Here is a 19,771-nt window from a genome sequence, read left to right as displayed (position 1 = left end):
CCAGCTCCAACAACCCATATCGTCCACGTCAACCTCTCTCTCCTTCCATCTACCTCAAATACAGATACACACAACTGACGTTGGACACGGATCTCTCCGCTCTCCGCCATGGCGCACCACGGCTTGCAAGCGATCAAGTACGTGCGGGGCAAGCTTGAAGTGCTCGACCAGATAAAGCTACCCCACGAATTCGCCTACGACAACGTGTCGACCTGCGAGGAGGCCTTTGAATGTATCAAGGCCATGCGCGTGAGAGGTACTTTTACGTCCGCCTTCTCTGGACACTCGGACAGTGGAAGGGTAGGAGCGTAGGGGGGGGGGAGGGATGAGATGCGATGTTCGCTGGCTAAGGTGTGAACTGAACAGGTGCCCCCGCTATTGCTATCGTTGCAGCTCTCGCGTTGGCGGTGGAGTTGGAGCATGCGAAGGATGGTTGGTTGTCCCTCCCACATCTCCTTTTTGATTTTGATGGTGTGTGAGGAATGGGGGCTAATGCTGACGAGAGTTCTAGGAGCGACTTCTGCAGAGGACCTCGTGAGGTTCATCGAAGCCCGCCTGGACTACTTGATGGGCTCACGCCCTACGGCCGTCGACCTCTCGAACGCCATTACGCTTCTCAAATCGCGAACAACGTCTGCCTCTTCCATCTGCTCCTCCTCCTCCTCCTCCCCGGTCACTGCCATATCCGAGATCCGTACTGCGTACATCGAAGCTGCAGAGAAGATATTAGAGGATGATTTAGCGACGAACAGAAAGATTGGCCGCTACGGCGCTGAGTATCTGAGGAGACAACAGGAGCCGGTCGTCACGCCGGTGGATGGTACGGATGAGTTGCGGTACTATACGACAAGTCCGCCGGGGACGCAGGGCGCGCTGGATTGCACGTATAGGAAGATCAGCGTGTTGACGCATTGTAACACTGGGTATCCTCCCTGTTCCACTGTTCCCACTCTCTTTCCCGCGGCGGAACCAGTTCTGCGTCTCTTCCAGGTCTTGACCGAGTGATCCGACTGACGTGGAATACACAGCTCCCTGGCCACCTCTGGCCATGGCACAGCCCTCGGCATCATCCGCTCCCTACACAGCATGAACTACCTCTCGCATGCCTTCTGCACCGAAACGCGCCCTTATAACCAAGGCTCACGGCTCACAGCCTTCGAGCTCGTTTACGAGGCCATCCCCTCCACCCTCATCACAGACTCCATGGCTGGCGCGCTCTTCGACCGCTACAAGGAAGAGAAGAACATCATGGCTGTGATCGTAGGCGCGGACCGCGTCGCCCGCAACGGCGACACGGCCAACAAGATCGGGACCTACGCTCTCGCGGTACTGGCGCGCTACCACGGCATCAAGTTCATCGTGGCGGCACCCACGACCTCCATCGACCTGCTCACGCTCACCGGGGCAAGCATCAAGATCGAAGACCGCGCCGGCAGTGAACTGACGCAGGTCACCGGCGCGGTCGTCGGACCCGACGGCAACGTCGTCCCAGGCGAGACGCACAGGGTGGCGATCGCGGACCAGCGGATCGCGGTGTGGAACCCGAGCTTCGACGTGACGCCGCACCAGCTGATCGACGCGATCATCACAGAGGAGGGGGAGGTGGTGCGCAACGCGAGGGGCGAGTTCGCGTTCGAGGGGGTGATGCCGGAGCGGTGGGCGCAACAAGTGGGGGGAGTTAGAGCACCCATAGAGATGATCGGGAAGCTAGGCACGAGCGAGGAGAGCACGCAATTTCCCATGGATCAGGTATGAAGGGGCTGGGAGGCAGTGGGGTGGAGTAGAATGGGATAGGATGAAGGCCGCTATGTTGGTGGAGATATTGCCTCCCGCCCTAGTGGGTAGGTGGGAGGATTGGGGCGAAGGCAGTATTGATATTGAGGACGGGACGAATGGTTGTGATCATGATCAGACGACCGCCGCATTCGACGTTCTTTTGGGTCATACAGACTCTTGGTCCTGCCTTGGGCCACTGCTCTACCGAAGCTGGCCTGAGCTGGAAGCAAAAGCGAGATGGAGAAGGGGAAAGCGTATTAAAGTGAGCAGAGCTATGAAATGAAACATCCATCCATCCATCCATCCATCTTCTGTCTATCTATCTCTTTTACATATCTACTTACCTAAAACTTTTTACCCTCCTCTGCCCCGCTTTCCTCTCCCGTCCTCTCCTCTCCTCTCCTCTCCTCTCCTCTCCTCTCCATTTCCACGCCCAGTTCACCTCCCCTTTTCCTTTAGCGAAAGTAAACAAACAGAGCCCCCCACCCCTTCTTTTAAATATAGAATCGCATAAACCACCCCCCTCCTCCCCTACCTACCTACACATCTCTCTCTCCCTCTCTCCTCCCCCCCTCTCTTTCTCTCTTTCCCTCTCCCTCTCCCCCACCCTCATCCCCATCCCCACCCTCATCCTCATATCTTCCCCTCCATCATTCCCCTCCATCTCCTTCTATTTTCCTCTACTAACCCCCACCCTCTCCCTCCTCCTCCCTCTCCCTCCCTCCCTTCCTTTCCCTTTCCCTTTTCCTCACCCCCATCCCCACCCCCATCCCCACCCTCTCTCCTCCCCCCTCTCTTTCCCTCTTTCCCTCCCCTCCCTCTCCCTCACCCGCTCTCACCCTCATCCCCACCCCCCCTCCTCCTATCTTCCCCTCCATCATTCCCCTCCATCTCCTTCTATTTTTCTTCACTAATCCTCACCCTCTCCTCCCTTTCCCTCCCTCACCCTCCCCTCTCCCTCTTTCCCTCTTTCCCTCTTTCCCTCTTTCCCTCTTTCCCTCTTTCCCTCTTTCCCTCTTTCCCTCTTTCCCTCTTTCCCTCTTTCCCTCTTTCCCTCTTTCCCTCTTTCCCTCTTTCCCTCTTTCCCTCTTTCCCTCTTTCCCTCTCCCTCTCTCTCACCCCCATCCCCATCCCCACCCCCATCCTCATACATCCACACATCCATCCCCAACCAATTCAAAAACGGAAGGGAAGGAGAGCAGGAGATTTGGTTTGGTTTGGTTGGTTTTTAATCTTGTTGTTATTCGTTATTTGTTATTTTGTTATTTGTTATTTATAATTTATATATATATATATATATATTTTTTTTAAAAAAAAATTATTTTTTATTTCTTTCTAAAAAAAAAATCAGTACTTTCGTAAAGGTATTTATTGAGTATTGAGGAGGTCGGTTTAATTGATCTATCTATCTATCTATCTACCTATCTATCTATCTATCTATCTATCCAACCATCTCATCGATCGGTTCCTTAGCAAAAGAAAGATTTGCGGGGGAGTGATGTGCTGGGTGCGTGGACACTGGATAAGCGAGAAGGTTTACACGGAGGGGTGGAAGGAAAGCCCAATCAGTCATTGGATGATTGAGAGAAGGAATCTTGAAGAGGGGGCAGTGGTCTTCGCTTATAGGCCCCGGTATCTACATACGATTCGACAGAGGCGCTCCAATGCCAGCTCAAATAATCATCACGATTAATAGAAAACCCATGTAGACTTGGATTTCATTTCAATAGTTTTTTGTGCGCCTCAAGTACCAATGTATCCCCAGAAGAAAAATACAGCAGCAGAGATACTCCATCTTGCCTGAATTATCGGGGATTGAAGGAAAAAAGAACGAGAAATGCTCCCATTACAAAGCACTGCCAAGCTCGCAACCTAAATAACTACTTGAACATCAACCCCAAATTCATACTGTCATCTTCGCTAGGTATCAACCACATCTCCCCCTCTATGAACTGCTGCGAGTCGCACGCTTCTCGGCCTTGGCCTTATCTACTCCAGATGCGGCAGCTTCTACGACCTTCTCCTTAGCATCCACGGCAGTGGCCTTGGCCTTCTCGGCAGCCTTCTTGACTTGAGGAGGAGTCGACGAGCCGCTGGAAGAGACGATACCGATGATGAGGGCGATGAGGGTGACGAAGACCGCGGCGAGCCCACCAGCAGCCTCAGGCACGAACTTGATGGCTTGGATAGGGTCTTTCTGGGCGATGGTGAAGAAGAGATCAAGCTTCTCCTTGACGTAGTGGACAGGGTCATCTTTGAAGACAAGGTCGGATGGGGACTTGGTGGGCTTGGAATCATCCGCCTTTGGCTTCTCGGCAAGCTCAATCAATTGCTCAACCGGGTGCTTCTCATTGAAAGTCTCGTCGGCGAACTTCTCAGCGTCGGCGACGGAGTGACCAATGTAGATGTTGTCAAAGAGGATGTCGTTTTGCATGGTCCAGATCTCGAAGCCGATGGCTCCCATGGGCTCCAAGTTGGACGGGTGCTTGTCCTCGTAGTAGTCGGGGTTCTTGATCTTGCGGGGGGCCCAGGCACCCTTGTAGGCCGGGTTGTCAATGTATGGTGCACTTCCCTAGATTAGCATTGAATGATGCTGAAAGATTTGGGGATTCTCACGTCCACTTCCCCTTGTACGCCGGGTTCTTGATCATTGGCTTCTCCCATTTTCCACAACCAGATACCTCCTCACACTTGGGGTTGCTGACGGTTGGGGCGCTTCAAAGTTGTCAATACAATTCTATCCGAGCAAGGTAGAGATACTCACACCCAGTCTCCATCTTCCTCATCATCCCAGTCCTCGGGCTTGGTGGCCTCTGGGTCGGGGATGGTGACAGGCTCGTTGTCAAGCCAGTCCTCAGGCTTGGTAGCATTCTCGTCAACGATCTCGTATGGGGCATCCTCATCGTGGTCCTCTGGCTTCTTGGCCTCGGGGTCTGGGATTCTGGCCTCATCAACCCAGTCGTCTGGCTTGGTGTCCTTCACGTCATCAATCTCCTTGGGGGGGTTGAAAGCTGGGGAGAAGTCCTCGAGGAGGTTGACCTCCTTGACTTGATCGTTGTTCAACTTGATGATAGCAGTGTTGTTAGGATGAATGATCAAAGTGTAGAGCTCGGTCGTCCTGACAATACGGGCCGATGGGGCCGATGCCAAATGCTTCTCTTCATACTCGCCGGTCTTGGGGTTCTTGTGGTTGATGATCAAGTGAACCTTGTTGGTGGAGCCACACTTATCGGGTCCAAACATGATCACGTAGGGGGAGGTATTGGAGAACTCATCCTGGTGGAGAGCCTTGTTGTCCCGGAGGAGCTTCAAGTAAGCACCACCACACTCAAGTCCGTCTACAGGTGATTAGCCAGGCTGGCCGGAGCTTTTGCCAGCAGATCTGGTATAGGTACTCACTTTGGAGCTTGACCTCGTATTGAACCACGAGAGTCTTGCCCTTGTTATCGATCTTCTTAGGGAACTTGGCAGAGATGGCATGATGCGCAGCAGCGTTCTTCACAACCAAGCCCTTGTCGCCCTCCATTCCCTTGAAGACTCGTGGCTCTTCCACAGCCCATTCTCCAACATATGCCCACTCCTCATCCTTGTCGGAACCCTTGGTGTCCTTTTTGGCGTGGGACGGCTTCCATCTTGCCTCCCAATCGTCTGTGAACTGCTCCACGAAGTCGGCTTTGATAGTGGAAGGCTGCACGTAGGATCATTAGCTTTGCTCAACCGCGCACTAGGACATCTCGCGAAGGGAATACCCGAGGGAAAAAAAACTCACGGTGAAAGTGGGGAGAGTTGGAAGATCCGTCTTAGGTGATGGAGCATCACCGGCGACACTTGTGGCAGAGGAGCTGTCCTCGGCCAGGACAGCCTGAGCATCAGCCTTGACAGTCCCAGAAAGGACTGCAGCTGCGGCAAGGGCAGCGGGAGTAGAGAGACGCATCTTGATCACAAGAGATGGAATGGATCAACTAATGATTGAAGGCGTCGACTGTGGTAGAAGACTGGCGTGGGCGGTATTGCTTCCAGAGCTCGATGGGTGAATGACAAGCAGAAAGGGATTGGAGATGGGAGATGGAGACGATGACAGTTGAAGTAGTGGTGGTGGTGGTGGTGGTGGCTTTAATAACGTAGTCGCGGCAACCAGTGGAGAGAGCTAAATGTCCAGGTGTCCTCTTGTAAGCAGAAGCTGGGGTGGCTCGGCAGCGCGAGAGGGAAGTGGAGTGAGTGGCTCGTACAAGTAAAGAATCGAGGTCCGAAGATAGAGTTATTTATGATTACTTCTTTCTAGCATGGAATCAGAATCATCATCAATTACTTAGAAGTAAGATAGATGCTCACTCAACTCTGCAATAAAGGGTCAATGCAGGTTATCTGGAAAGCGGATTAAATTCGGAATTATCAACAGACTCTACGATTAAGCGCTTTGTCTTCTCTCATCTGGCCTTTACGGACAGCTATTACCGGTACTACGTACCTACCTCTGCTACCTATTGTACACTACCGGTAGTACTACAATATACTCTGTAGGTAAATCCTTCTGTGACCCACATCAACAGAGCCGCTCCAAGGAAGGTTCTAGCACCAAATAAGATAAGCAATGCAGGACAGACAGAATTGCGCCGGTTGAGTCGTGAGGCCAGCATATCTGTCCCCATGCGTTGATCGTTTGAAACTGGGGAAGGCGATTGCAACGCTCTGTATGGTTGGCTACGCCTCGATCTAGTAAATCTAACTTTTTATTTGAGATGATTTGCGACATGGGGACAGATATGCTGGCCTCTCGACTCACGAATACCGGTACCGGTATAATATACAACAACGGTAGCTGATGGCCGACATTTGCTTGCGCCAGGCAGTTAGTTGTCAGACATAGGTAGCGATGTCAGAGGAATTGGGATATTGAATTGATACCGTACTATACCTTAATACAACATTAGCCGGTCAAAAGCAGGAATAGGTACAGAGGCAGACGCAAACGCAAACAAACGCATACGCAAATGCCACAGCAACGACTGCCTGGTTTCCCCAGACACCTTTGTCGGATAAATATAATTGCGAGAAGCCCCATATTCTAACCCCGCTATCAAAATAGATCGAACTTCATGAACTTCCGACTCGCAAAACAATAGCATAACTCGTGTCCTGGCTCTGACCGTTGGGCCCCATCAACAACATGACCACCACCACTACCACCACTACCACCACTTCTCAAGACCCGAAAGACAACAATGACCACTTGGTACAGTCTGCGGATAGGAAACACCCTGCAAATCTCATCCCAGAGCTTTGCAAGAAATTCTGGCACTTGGGCTGGGTGACAGGAACTGGTCTGAACTCACTCTCCCAAGTCTTCTCTCTCATAGCCCGAGACTAACAAATGTCCTTATAGGGGGAGGAGCCAGTATCCGAGATGAGTATGTTAGCTCCCTCAACCATATAAATCCGCTCGCTTCTCAATCCCCTCCAGCGACCTGGTCTATCTCGCCCCCTCCGGCGTACAAAAAGAAATGATGCAACCCTCAGACATCTACGTTCTCTCCATCACCGCCCAGCTCGACCCCAAGCAGCGCATTTACCTCCGCTCTCCACCCCACTACAAACCCTCACAATGCACGCCCCTGTTTATGGCCGCGTTCACCAAACGCAACGCGCGCTGCTGCATCCACTCGCACTCTCAATGGGCCGTACTGATCACCTTGCTTCTCGAAAACGCCCCTTCCAATAACCGCTTGTTTGAGATCAATAACATTGAACAGATTAAGGCATTTGGAAAGGGTTATCGGAAGCAGGGGAACTTAGGCTACCATGATACATTGAGGATCCCGGTCATTGAGAATACGCCATTTGAGGAGGATTTGACGGAGAGTTTGGAGGAGGCTATGGAGAAATACCCGGACACCTATGCGGTGTTGGTTAGGAGACACGGCTTGTATGTTTGGGGCGATACGGTCGATAAGGCGAAGGCACAGGCTGAAAGGTCAGTTGGTGTCTTCATTTGCTGTAACTGACTGAGGCTGACAGCTGTAGCCTGGATTACCTCTTTCAACTTGCGGTCGAGATGAAGAAGCTAGGTCTTCCATGGTTGAGCGATATTGCTTGAGTTGCGAATAGTTCCGAGGTTCGCCACAGTATGCATCGGGCTACCTCCGCCCGCATGGTGAATAATGCCATCACACGTAATTGAGCGGTAGGTGGGCAAGTAGTAATCCATAGGTTTGGACTAGCGAGTGACGCTTTGTAACTCAACCCTTACGATCATAAAACCCGACTGCTCAGACTATGTTTACAACCTCCAGAATGACCATAAGTTACCAATGATATGATAGATGTACCAGTAGTGAGTGACTAATACGGCACGGGGATATTTACTACAATCGCAGGCGGGATATTCAGTAGGTACCGGTACCTACCTGTACCTAACGGTACCTACCTACCTGGTGGCGCGTTGGCAATGAATGTCACTTCCCGATGCTGATTGGCTCGGCTAGACCCCTGGCCATGTGGACAATAGTATCTTGTTCTTCGCTAAAGGTCGAGTCGCCCCTGGCCTTCGATCTTCGATGTTGACTCTGGAAATTTCTTGAACAAGACTCGGAAAGCGTTACATCGCCTCGCATCAGAAAAGATCGTGAGCCAATATTTACGATTCCCCACGACAAGAATTATACGCACACAATACAAACATGGAAACTCGACCCTCTTGTTCCGCCACCCTCGCTTTCCCAGTCCCAGACCCAAACGAGAAAGCCGCATCCCGATCATCAGATCTTGAGAAAGCCCAGCCCTCCTCCAGCATACCAGAAGAGCTCCCAGAACACGACAACGGAAGGAATTCCGAGAACAGAACCAAGACTTCAGCGTTCAAGAGCCTGGGATGGCTGGACCGCTTCCTCGCGCTATGGATCTTCCTCGCGATGGCCGTGGGCATTCTCCTGGGGAACTTCGTGCCGAGCACCAGTTCGGCGCTCCAGAAAGGGAAGTTTGTCCGGGTTAGTGTGCCAATTGGTATGTTTCCCCTTCTCGAATATCTTTAACTTGACTTCCTCTTTCAATGTGGAGATTCACAGTGAGCTATATGTAGATGAAATAAGTTAGAAACCAATACCAACTGACGCCATCTCAGCTGCTGGCTTATTGGTGATGATGTATCCCATCCTGTGCAAAGTTCGCTTCGAGACCCTCCACCAGGTCCTCCGCAAAAGAGAAATCTGGGCACAGATTCTATTCAGTGTCATCGTTAACTGGATCGTGGCGCCTCTATTCATGGTGCATTCCCTCCTCTCCCCGAAACCCACTTTCCGTTCGAAGTCAACAAACGACTAACAGCTCGCAACAGCTCGGTCTCGCCTGGGCCTTCCTTCCCGACAAGCCCGGTCTCCGCGAAGGCCTTATCCTCGTCGGCCTGGCACGCTGCATCGCCATGGTTCTAATCTGGACCGGGCTCGCGGGCGGCGACAACGAGTACTGCGCCATCCTGGTGGCCGTCAACTCGCTCCTGCAGATCGTTCTCTACGCGCCCCTCGCCATCCTCTTCATCCGAGTCATCTCCGGCGAAGAAGAAACCACTGACAGTACGTCACGAAAAGATTTCCACTCCCCCTTCCCCCCCCTCTTTTTTTTCCCAGCATATCTTAATCTGCTTCCGATACTATTCCCTATCAGCCAGGCAATTACTGACTCCCCGGCGTCGTACAGTCGGATACCCCGTCGTCGCCCAATCCGTCGCCGTATTCCTCGGCATCCCCTTGGCAGCAGCGATCCTCACGCGCGCCACGCTCAGGAACCTAGCATCACCCGCGTGGTACGACGGCGTCTTTCTGAAGTGGGCAGCGCCCTGGTCGCTCATCGGCCTCCTCTTCACGATCCTGATCCTCTTCGCGTCCCAGGGCCGCGAGGTCGTGCACCAGGTCGTCTCCGTGGTCCGCGTGGCGGCGCCCCTGTTCGTGTACTTCGCCGTCATCTTCTTCCTGACGCTGCTCGTCACCCACAAGCTGGGCTTCGGGTACCGGCTCGCGGCCACGCAGAGCTTCACGGCTGCGAGCAACAATTTCGAGTTGGCGATTGCCGTTGCCGTTGCGACGTATGGGCCGGACTCGGATCAGGCGCTGGCGAGCACGGTGGGCCCGCTGATTGAGGTCCCGGTCCTGCTGGGGCTGGTGTACGTCGTGAAGGAGATCGGAAGGCGGAGAGGCTGGAAGGATTAGAGGGTAGGGTAGGAGGACAAGAAGAGAAAAAGAGGAAAGATGGGGGCGAGATGGATGGTGGAAGTGGGTCATGTAGACAACATACCTTATTTGAAAATACACGTATTCCTATTATTTACGGATCGAACTGCCCGCCAGCTAGCTGCCTGCATTAATTGATATCTATTTGATGACGAGCAGAGCAACTGCGAAGACTACCTACCTACCGCGGAGAGGAGCCACTAGCCGCAAAAAAAAAATCATGCGCTATCTACTAATGCTGCTATTTCTTCTCTACCTGCTCCTTTCTTTTCTCGCCAAGCAAATGACATATTTGATTTGGTTGATTCGAATTGAGGTGAAGAATATCATATCGGAGAATCTGATAAGATGTGGTCGGTTAGGTAGTTGGTTGGTTGTAAAGTGAGGTAAGTACTGCTGCACCTTATATACTTACTTAATTATATATATATATATATATGTTTATGTATATGTATATGTATATATACAGGGCTCGCATGCATAGACGGCGACGTCTCCGGTTAAGAAACAGTTATTGAACATGCGTCTGCTCAGACTCCCTCGTCCGAGCCCTCTCCAGCCTCCCCGCGGGCACCTCGCCCAGCTTACACCTCAGAAGCTCCAACATGGCCTTCTCTTCCACGTCCAGGCTGACCCAGTGCGGCACGACCACCCGGTCGCCGTGAATCACAATCCTCCCCTCCGCACCCGCACCCACAACCTCATTATCATCCTCGCCCTCACCCTCACCCTCACCGGCCTCGCCACAGACATCAAGACCCGCCTTCTCAGCACTCTCCGCTTTCGGGCTTCCGCCTGCCTCAACATTCCCGCTTTCGCTTCCTTTCCGCGCCGACCGCCGGAGATCCTCGGGCGTCCACCAGTACAGCGGGAAGCGCCGCTGCAGGTTGTTGAGCAGGCACGCCACGGCCAGCATCAGCGTGCTGCCCAGCACCACCAGCGGCACCAGGAACCAGCCGATCCTCTCGATCTCCGGGGACGTGGCGGCCAGCAAGGCCGTCGCGCCGGCCGGCGGGTGGATCGTTTTCGTGACGCCCATCAGGACGGAGGCGAGGCCTACCGAGAGCGCCCCGGCGACCCAGCGGAGGGAGGAGAAGGACGGGGAGAGCGCGAAGAGTTTGGTGATGGAGACGCCCATCAGGGAGGAGATGAGCTGCCCGAGGAAGGCGTTGCGGGGCTGGGAGAGGGGGGAGTCGATGGTTGAGAATTCGAGAATAGCTGCTGCGCCCTGTTTTTTCTCCCGGGCGCCCGAATCAGCAATTGAGATCTAGAATTGGAAAGATTGAGGCAGAGAAGAAGAGGAGGCGGCACTGGGGGGAGGGGATGGGTGGGTTCACGAACCAAGCTGGCTATCACGATAGGCGCGCCATCTGATTTCAATTGACGGCTTTGAAAGACGGCTTCGATGATTAGTATGGAGGCGAATGCGCCGATGAAGGCCCTGAAGGAAACAAACTCTTAGGTTAGCATGTCTATTTTTTTTGGTATGTATACGTATATGTATATATTCCATCATTTTCCTTCCCATTTTTTCAAGAGCAGGTAGAGAGATGTATGTTTTGGGGAAACAGGCCGCGGAGCATACTTTCGAGACAGCCCAGATCCGGCAACAGATATTCAGAAAAGTTGTACTTACCAGAACCATATGAGTATATTCCCAATGGGCTTCTGGGGGGTAGATCTATGGCCGAGGAACCAGGATATCGGCTTTGGGAGGTGGGAGAGGAACGAGCGGGGGATGAGGCGGTTGAGGTAGCGGTCTACGTCGAAACTGGAGGTAGAGTCCGGCATTGAGCCTGCTTGATATGTGATCGATCGTGTGCGTATAGACCGTACTGATCGCGACTTGACTTCTATCAGAAGTCCGTAGTTGGGGGTAATCCCAATCCTAAAGAAAAGGGGAGGACGAAAGAGCTCAGATGCCTCCACGAAACCGCCAACATTTGCCCTGAGCCAGAGAGAACGGACGTGAGAGAAAAGCCGATTTTGATACGCATTTCCTTGTCAAACACGGCAGAAAAGGAAGAAGGCCAGGTGAAGTGAGCAGAAGCAAGACATGGCATGAGGCTTGATTCAAGTAGCCCTCCCTCTCTGATCACCGCCCTCAAATGCAAATGCCAAAATGCGCAAACACGACGCTAACGCAACAGTACCAATCTAATGACAGAAGGAATTTGCATCTCCGGAGCTGCGTAGCACGGTCTTCCGTTACAGACCCAAGTAGGTACTCGAGCCCCCCGACCCGTCCGTGGACATCAGCATCATGGGACTCCACGAGAAGATCCGGAGTAGGCGCCTTCAAATTAGATCCAAGATCTAATAATTATAGGCTACCACCAAGCGAGAATGCTTAATCCGACATTCCCGCCACTGATCGGGTCTGTGCGAATGGGAAAAGGGGGAATAGGTATTTATTACCGTCTATAACAGCATTGATGGGATTTCGGCGGGTGAGCGGTTGAGCGTCTCGGCCGCTAGAAGCGATGACACATGCAGTAAATAGGTCGGTATGTGCGGTAGCGGGATATATATCTATCACGTGGCAGTGCGGGCGACCCTGCATTCCGAAATCCCGAGGGATGGTTATTGCTGAGTCGAGATGTTCCATTTGGAGCGCATTTATGTGTATCCGAGATTCGAGTTCGAAAGAGGCTGTTTAGTTTGAATCCAGATGGGCTTTGAAGCAAGGTGTTTGCTACAGGTAGCGGTTTGAGAGCTGCCATGCCATTGCTGAGAAATACATGCTTATAGACCATACCTATACATGCATACAAACGGGTGAGCTCCTCGTAAACAAGCCCATATTGTTATAAGCCGTGCAAATATCTCTTACACTGGCCATTCAACCCCCCCTTGTCAAATGGGCGCACCATCCACAACTTGACCATAAGGCACAGCCTCGTAGTCCCCGTTACAAGCTTCATCATATCTTGCCAGCTCCTCCGCCTTCTCCTGCGTCTTCAAGAACGCCTCAAGCTCGCACCATCCATCCAACCTATCCGCACCACACTCGGGAAAATTTAGCCCCAGCGGCAGAGTCCGCTGATTGAGAATGAAATGTATATACGTGGTCTCCTCGCCTTCTTCATATACACGCTGAGCACTCAATGGTGAAGGAGTCTTGATTATTTCAATATCGAGTCTGGCGCCAAATGGCTCAAGGTGGGAGACCGTAAGATTGTGGGGGCCGGGGTAGTGCGTCGCAGGGAGGAAGGCATTGAACTGTTTAAAGCCGAAGGCGGTGAGGATGCTCATGATATTCGTGTCGTGCGAGAAGTCAAAGTAGAGACTTTGGTTTAGGGGAAAGGTCTCCGTGCTAGAGTCCAGGGTTGTGTTGATTTGGGAGCCGGAGTAGCCGAGCGTGTGGTTTTGGAGACGGGCAATAGTCTCTTGGACATAACCGAGTCCGACTGCGCGACCAGTTGGCGACTAGAGGGTGTCAATGGTGTTGCGATAGATTGGTGAGCGAAATACGAACCTGGAAACTGGAACTTCCTGCGAAGTAGAGGTCAAGAGAATACTCGAAGTGAACCCATTCCTCATAAGTGAAGAGATCACAGAAGACACTGTATCCATAAGCCACCTGCTAATCTTTAGCGGAGTCTCGGAAAAGATTTGTGGAATAGCTTACAGTTTCATATGGGCACATGTTTTGCATCGCGTAAACATCCTCAATCGTAAGCTCATAGCCCTTAACCAGAGGTCTCAAACGCTCCGTTGCGTCTTTGAGATAGACCCCGACCCATTCAGCAGTCGCGTTGTTGCCACCAGCGTTCCGGAAGCTGTTTGCATTGTTGCAGTTGTCGTAGCCGGCAAGAGAATTATTGAAGCCCGGCGCTTCGATAATGACTTCGATGGTGGCATTGTTGGTCCATTCGAGACCGAAAAAGCCTGCCATGAAATACTCCGCGCTCTAGAGGTCATGTTAACACAATGATGATCAATGAGGAAGAGAGGAAGATATACCTTCAGCATCCGATCTTGGGTAGTTGTCCGAACGATAATCTTACTATTCGGATTATACATTTTCCCATAAAGGTAGTAGTGCAAAACTCCACTTTCAAACAGCTCTTGTCGCCCTCTTGGAACCAGTATCTCTCGGCCGAGCTCATACTTCCACTCATTCAAGAATGAAAGCTGACCTTCGGCTTGGAATTTTCCGGTGAGGTTGGCCATCTTGTTTCCGAAAACATTTACATTGGCACCCGAGGTGGGATATCTCGACCCATGACGGGAAAGCATCTAATGAAGAAAATCATCAACACTGGCTTCCTCGAACACGGATCTCCAGCGGAACACCTACGTGAACCTGCGTAATATTAGCCCCAGGAGGCAGCGGATACTCCGAAACCCCAAACCCCGCTGGACTCGGGCTATACGGTGACAACTGCCCCATTAAATGGAAGATACTCTCATTGTTCTTCTTCTGTCCCACGATCGGCATCGCTGTCTGCAACGGCGTGTTAGGAATGAAGGTAACCGTCGGAGCAAATGACACCGCATTTGTCTGAGCCATGAACGGTGCTCGCCCGGTAGCCGTAGGCCCAGCCCAGAGCTCCGGACTCGTCTGAAAATACTGCGGTACTTTCTCCTTCTTCGCTGCATCCACGTTCCCTTTTCCATCACCTTCAATCCCAGGCAGGGAAGCCGTGTTGGCAGTCCGAGCTGTAAAGATCAGAAGCAGGTTATCAAATAGCGTGCCAAAGGTGCAGTACATGATCAATCCCGCGAAGATGATCACTATAGCTTTGCTCCATATCTGCGCGCTTCTCGAATGCGTGGAGTCCTCAGAGGGGGAGGTAACCTCTTCCTCTGGGCGTTGCTTCGACAGAAGTGTGTTATCCTCCGCTGAGTCCCGCATCGTAACTGATTAACTGATCTCACCACGGTTCCTATACGGGGCCGAGCCTCTTTCGCTAAATAGCCGAATGCAAACAAACCGAAAAGATGGCTCGCAATGAATTTGGCGAGGTCTAGTGAAAATTCACTTCATGGGATCTGTTCTTGACGTTGACGTTGAGATGTGTGACGTGAACCTGGCGCATTTGTATTCCCGCGCCAAGATATATCAACAGGGGTGGGAGGAAATAGCTTCCATTCCGTAAGCCTCCACATCACGCTGCTTCCCTCGTTCTTCTGATGAATGAATGGAAATATATCCGTTGGACAATAATCTGAGTCCAAAATCCAATGTTTCTGTCTTTCTGATGAACTCCTGTGTTTTTTTACATAAAAAAGAAATCAGAACCGTGTTCTCGGGCCCCTGACGTCAAGCAAGCTCTTTTATCGCCGAGGGCTAGCTAGCATTCCATACGGATGGATGTGAAGAGGGGTTCCAGTATTGGTAAATAGATACTTATATAGCAAGCAATATATGCCCTCGCATCCAATTCCAACTTTCTTCCATCGAAACCCTACTGCTAGAGCCAAAAATTTCCTCACATCGCTATTCAACATGGCTAAAAACATTCCCGAAAAGATGCTAGCGGCCCAGGTGGTCGAGGTAGACCCACATCTCCACGCTTTCCCTTCACGATAGCTTATCAGGTAAATACCAGTTCAAAAAACCCTACGAGATCCACGAAGTCCCGGTCCCCGGAAAGGAGCTCAATGAAAACGACATGCTCGTTAAGGTCGCCGTTGCTTCTCTCTGCCATACAGACGGTATGGTAACAGACGGCATAATGGGTACCCAGCTCCCCTGTATCGCCTCTCACGAAGGTCAGCAAAATCTCATCTCATTTTCTCCTTTACTTAGGACCGGGCTCGTGTCTTAGTATTCGAGATCCCATTTAAGCCCTCGGCCCTTGTGAAGCCGAAAGAGAATTGATACTTATTTTCCGCGGAAAAGGCTCCGGCACCGTCGTCAAAGTCGGTTCCTCTATCACCGAATTCAGAGTCGGCGACCGAGTCCTCTGTTCTCTAACCTATCACCGCTGCCGGAAATGCACAACGTGCCAACGTGAAGAGCGTGACACGCAATACTGCCCAAACGTTGGCGGCTATCTAGGCGTAACACGCGATGGCTCCTTCGCTGAGTACGAAATCGTCGATGGGAGGGAATGTTGCAAATTGCCTAAGAACCTGTCATTCCAATCCGCTGCTCCTCTAGCCTGCGCAGGCGTCACGGTATGGGGAGGTCTGATTCGCGCTGGCTTGCAAAAAGGGGAGATCGTTGCGATCATTGGGGCTGGAGGCGGACTTGGGCATCTTGGCATACAGTTCGCAAAGGCTTTGGGGCTGAATGTTGTCGCTGTTGATGCCAGGGATGAAGGGTTGACGCTGGCTAAAGAGTGTGGTGCTGATTTTGTTGTGGATGCAAGAGGTGGCAAGGAGAAGGTTGTGGAGGAGGTGAAGACTGTTACGGGGGGACGGCTGGCCGATGCGACGGTGAACGTTAGCGAGCATGAGACGGCGGCACCGACAGGTGCTGCGGTGACGAAGATGCATGGTGTGCTTGTGCAGATCGCTCAGCCGACGAACGTTTCTGTCCCATTCGAAGAATTGGTATTCAGGGACATCAGAATTCATGGCTCGCTAACCAGTAAGTTCGCTGTCACTTCCGACATAGTACATTGGTGCTAATGCCAGCAGGTTCGAGGGAAGAATGCAAAAAAATGCTGGAAGTCGTATCCAAACACAACATCAAGGTCAAGACCAATCTTTTCAACGGCATCAAGGAGATTCCAAACGCCGTCGAACTTGTCCGCTCAGGCAAGATGCAAGGCAAGCCGGTTATCTTGATTGATAATGAGGCGATTCAAATGGAGAAGAAATCGGGTTTGAACATGGTCTGAAGATGTTGCGGCGGGTGTGGCACTTTGGCGCGGTGCCGAGGATGAAGCTGATGTGGCATAAAAGGACAGGGATCAAAAGCACGGCGCAGAATGGGCCAGGTGTAAGAGAAGTTCGAGCCGTGCAGATATGTCTCAATGAGTCTATATAAATAATTTTGACGAAGAAATAAATGTGTGGCATGGATAACTGCTAAACAAAATGCCTCCTATCAAATTGGCCAATATCTGTGTAAATAACGTATAGAAATTATGAGCACCATAATGAGACATTGCGAGTGGTTATATCTTGAGAAAGAAAAGACCCCCTGAAAAATTGTGACAATCATAATAGGACAATCCTAATGGTACCTTCCGCAACAAGATACTTACTTCATACGCTTCACTTTCCTGTCCACGGGACCAGCCGACCTCTTTCCTACAGAACCACCCTTAAGCTGGGCAATGAGCCCGCTCAGCTTGTCTCGGTACGACTGAGGTGCTGGACCCCAACCGATGGTTTCTAGGAGAGCCAGGATCTCCTCAAGCACTTCAACAAAATGCTGAGCTTCTGGGAGGTCCTGCAAGGCCTTGATGACAAAGGTCCCGCCAGCAGGGTTAGATCGGGAGGTAGAACCAATGAGACGCTCGTAGAGGTTGCGATCAATCGATTGCTCTCCGTGAGGGCGGCATCTTGGCCACGTAGATTGCTGATAACAGTCGTGGTTCCGCTCTCTGACGACCATTGAGAGGATTGAGACCAATGATTTCGCTGCCTCGCTACGAGACGCCACGTCCAAAGGCTGCCTAATGGTGACATTCATACTGATTTCATCCACAATATCAACAAGTGTCTGCGCACTCCAAATCAAATCGTGTTTACCAGAGACTGGACCGACCTCGCAATACTCGTCCAGAAGACCAAGGACGTTTTTTGCCTTGATACCCATTTTTTCGAAATATGCCGCAGCACGGACATTGTGGGAAATGAGGGTGTTGAATTGCCGAAAGATATTGTCGTCCATGATAAGAACCCTGGCAATTGTGGCCTCCAAGTCACGCCTGACCAGGATAGGCTCCATGGTAACGTCGTGGGATGAATCGAAGATATCTTCTCTGAAGTGATCCGTATCAACGTCAGAAAATGTTGCCATGATATCGCGGACAGCGTCCATTTTTTCCTTGACCAAGCCCCCGACCAGTCGCCTAGGCTTCGGAGGTGACAAGACCTTCTTAAGCTGCCATTGGGTCTCCTCAGTGTCCGAATCCATGCCCTCCCTGAGCTCCCACTGAAGGTCCTCACACAAGTTACCCAGGCCAATCTGAGATATATGGTCATAAGGAGTGACGGAAGTTCGTCCGCCGCCCATTGAATAGGCTCCTGTGCGTGAGAGTTGGTTGAGAAACCATTGGATATGGCGACAGTTTCCTCCCCCAGCGCAAGAGCAAGTTGAGCGTCCAGACTCTGTGGTGCCCAGTCGAATGCTGTATCTCTCTACCTCGGCATATGCGATCTGGAATGCAAAGCGTGTGCCGTGTTGTCGGCAATGATCGAGTGCAAAAATCTGTGCCGTCTCGGCTTCCTCCTCGGACTCTTCGCTTCCGGATTCCTCATCGGAGCTTTCTTCGGAACTAGAAGGTTCCTCATGGATGGCTTTCTCTTTGCCCTTTGCTTCAAACTGGTCACGCGACGATTGCATTCTTTGGCTGATTGAGAGCTTGCTGAAGCTCGAGATCGGGGAAGACATGTGGGTGAGGATAGTGGTAATGGAGGATCTGCTGGATTAGGGATACCATCGCGACATGTATCGGTTTATATAGTAGCAACGCAAAGATACTTGCGTATCTGTGCATGTGAGGAATCGCTCCCGAGTCACTTCGAAGAACATCTCTAGGCGCTTAAGCCCTGCTGGCTGTTAGGAAAAGGTCTGATATCTGGCCGCTGGCCGCCTGGAAGGCCGGCTGGAAGAGCGATGGAAAACAATTGTGTACACAAGGGTTCGTATTGGGTGAGTACAGTAGGGCAATAGAGGGTATGCGATGCTGTGCTGTGACCCGGAGAGGCTGGAGAGGGGAGGATGAAGGTTGGTGGTGACCCGAAATCGTGACCGAAATCGTGACCGAAAGCCTTGTCCTCTGTAGTTGAGGGATCCGACCCCGTGACTGGCTAGCGAGACGTCAAGGCTGACAAGAAGCTGAGCCTCCACTTCACATATTTTACCCACCTCAACATTCATCCGGGCCTTTCATCGCTCACAAACTCCCACTCTCCGCTGGCCAACCCTTAGCAGCGCGGCAAGCCCGTCTATCATCTGTCTTCGCCACATTCACGTCTGCACTCGGACGCCGCAGAGAGACGCCGTAGAGAGACGCCGTTCCGATGTTGCTCTCATTGTCAAGCGCATTGCCCTTGCAGAGGTTGGCCCCCCTCTCTCCAGGAGAGCCTGTCCAGCCTAGTGAAAAGGGTACGGTCAACAATCAGGCCAGACTAGGAACTTGGCTCTTCCGCTATGAGAGCACTTGTGAGTTTGCTCTTTCAACAAGGACTCTGAGGCCTATCTATCGTACGAGTCAAGGTATCGCAGCTCTTGTGAGCTTTTGGCTTGAAATTGTTGGTTTGCTATTATTTGTTAGTACCCCAGAGCTGGCTCGAACCACTCGGCAGACGGTCACTTGGCAGGATATGCAAGCACTTCATGTCCCCAACACCGGCTCACCGTGGTCGTGGATTTATTTGCATCGACCATACGTCAAGTGACGCCCAACTACATGCTGCCCCAACGCAGCCACGGCACAGCGATCTCAACGGTATCAGAATTAGTTCCTCTTCTCAGACCACGGTCTCATTGCACATTCTTCTGGAAAAGAATTATGGCGAAGAGACGGGGGGAAGGCACAAAAGTGGCTGAATTGGCAGGAGGTTAGCAGCCATTTGGGACCGCTATAGTAGAATGGAGCAGCAGCAGCCCGCCAGCCTTCATCTCTTCAGCTCTCTCAGACAGT

The 19,771-nt window shown here is 51.8% G+C and overlaps 8 protein-coding genes across 8 annotated transcripts; 4 read left to right on the top strand and 4 right to left on the bottom strand.

Annotated features, from left to right (window-relative positions):
• Positions 1 to 108: 108 nt before the first annotated feature.
• Positions 109 to 1,755, top strand: L3040_009385 (uncharacterized protein; the record flags this gene model as incomplete). Its single annotated transcript, XM_066155949.1, has 4 exons — positions 109 to 256; positions 367 to 432; positions 512 to 923; positions 1,029 to 1,755. The coding sequence occupies 4 exons, from the start codon at positions 109 to 111 to the stop codon at positions 1,753 to 1,755; spliced, it is 1,353 nt and encodes a 450-aa protein (XP_066010225.1).
• A 1,966-nt stretch (positions 1,756 to 3,721) lies between these two features.
• L3040_009384 (uncharacterized protein) lies at positions 3,722 to 5,710 on the bottom strand (the record flags this gene model as incomplete). Its single annotated transcript, XM_007290239.2, has 5 exons — positions 3,722 to 4,343; positions 4,393 to 4,491; positions 4,541 to 5,114; positions 5,176 to 5,464; positions 5,546 to 5,710. The coding sequence occupies 5 exons, from the start codon at positions 5,708 to 5,710 to the stop codon at positions 3,722 to 3,724; spliced, it is 1,749 nt and encodes a 582-aa protein (XP_007290301.2).
• Positions 5,711 to 6,943: 1,233 nt separating this feature from the next.
• On the top strand, positions 6,944 to 7,870 carry L3040_009383 (uncharacterized protein; the record flags this gene model as incomplete). The annotated part of the gene is made up of 4 exons (XM_007290240.2): positions 6,944 to 7,097; positions 7,160 to 7,184; positions 7,238 to 7,747; positions 7,798 to 7,870. The coding sequence occupies 4 exons, from the start codon at positions 6,944 to 6,946 to the stop codon at positions 7,868 to 7,870; spliced, it is 762 nt and encodes a 253-aa protein (XP_007290302.1).
• A 583-nt stretch (positions 7,871 to 8,453) lies between these two features.
• On the top strand, positions 8,454 to 9,974 carry L3040_009382 (uncharacterized protein; the record flags this gene model as incomplete). The annotated part of the gene is made up of 4 exons (XM_007290241.2): positions 8,454 to 8,775; positions 8,894 to 9,036; positions 9,107 to 9,341; positions 9,466 to 9,974. The coding sequence occupies 4 exons, from the start codon at positions 8,454 to 8,456 to the stop codon at positions 9,972 to 9,974; spliced, it is 1,209 nt and encodes a 402-aa protein (XP_007290303.2).
• Positions 9,975 to 10,506: 532 nt separating this feature from the next.
• L3040_009381 (uncharacterized protein) lies at positions 10,507 to 11,786 on the bottom strand (the record flags this gene model as incomplete). The annotated part of the gene is made up of 3 exons (XM_066155948.1): positions 10,507 to 11,262; positions 11,337 to 11,436; positions 11,632 to 11,786. The coding sequence occupies 3 exons, from the start codon at positions 11,784 to 11,786 to the stop codon at positions 10,507 to 10,509; spliced, it is 1,011 nt and encodes a 336-aa protein (XP_066010224.1).
• Positions 11,787 to 12,851: 1,065 nt separating this feature from the next.
• On the bottom strand, positions 12,852 to 14,856 carry L3040_009380 (uncharacterized protein; the record flags this gene model as incomplete). Its single annotated transcript, XM_007290242.2, has 5 exons — positions 12,852 to 13,424; positions 13,474 to 13,578; positions 13,627 to 13,908; positions 13,962 to 14,237; positions 14,299 to 14,856. 5 exons carry the CDS (start codon positions 14,854 to 14,856, stop codon positions 12,852 to 12,854), a joined length of 1,794 nt encoding a protein of 597 aa, XP_007290304.2.
• A 594-nt stretch (positions 14,857 to 15,450) lies between these two features.
• L3040_009379 (uncharacterized protein) lies at positions 15,451 to 16,792 on the top strand (the record flags this gene model as incomplete). The annotated part of the gene is made up of 4 exons (XM_066155947.1): positions 15,451 to 15,498; positions 15,554 to 15,716; positions 15,847 to 16,539; positions 16,590 to 16,792. The coding sequence occupies 4 exons, from the start codon at positions 15,451 to 15,453 to the stop codon at positions 16,790 to 16,792; spliced, it is 1,107 nt and encodes a 368-aa protein (XP_066010223.1).
• A 365-nt stretch (positions 16,793 to 17,157) lies between these two features.
• Positions 17,158 to 18,516, bottom strand: L3040_009378 (uncharacterized protein; the record flags this gene model as incomplete). The annotated part of the gene is made up of 1 exon (XM_007290244.2): positions 17,158 to 18,516. The coding sequence occupies one exon, from the start codon at positions 18,514 to 18,516 to the stop codon at positions 17,158 to 17,160; it is 1,359 nt and encodes a 452-aa protein (XP_007290306.2).
• Between the last annotated feature and the right edge of the window lie 1,255 nt (positions 18,517 to 19,771).

Source organism: Drepanopeziza brunnea, assembly GCF_022702325.1.
Source record: "Drepanopeziza brunnea f. sp. 'multigermtubi' strain 214-2 chromosome Unknown ctg19, whole genome shotgun sequence".
NCBI lineage: Eukaryota > Fungi > Ascomycota > Leotiomycetes > Helotiales > Drepanopezizaceae > Drepanopeziza > Drepanopeziza brunnea.
The sequence above is the reverse complement of the archived record's forward strand: the minus strand, read 5'-3'. Positions and strand labels throughout refer to the sequence as shown.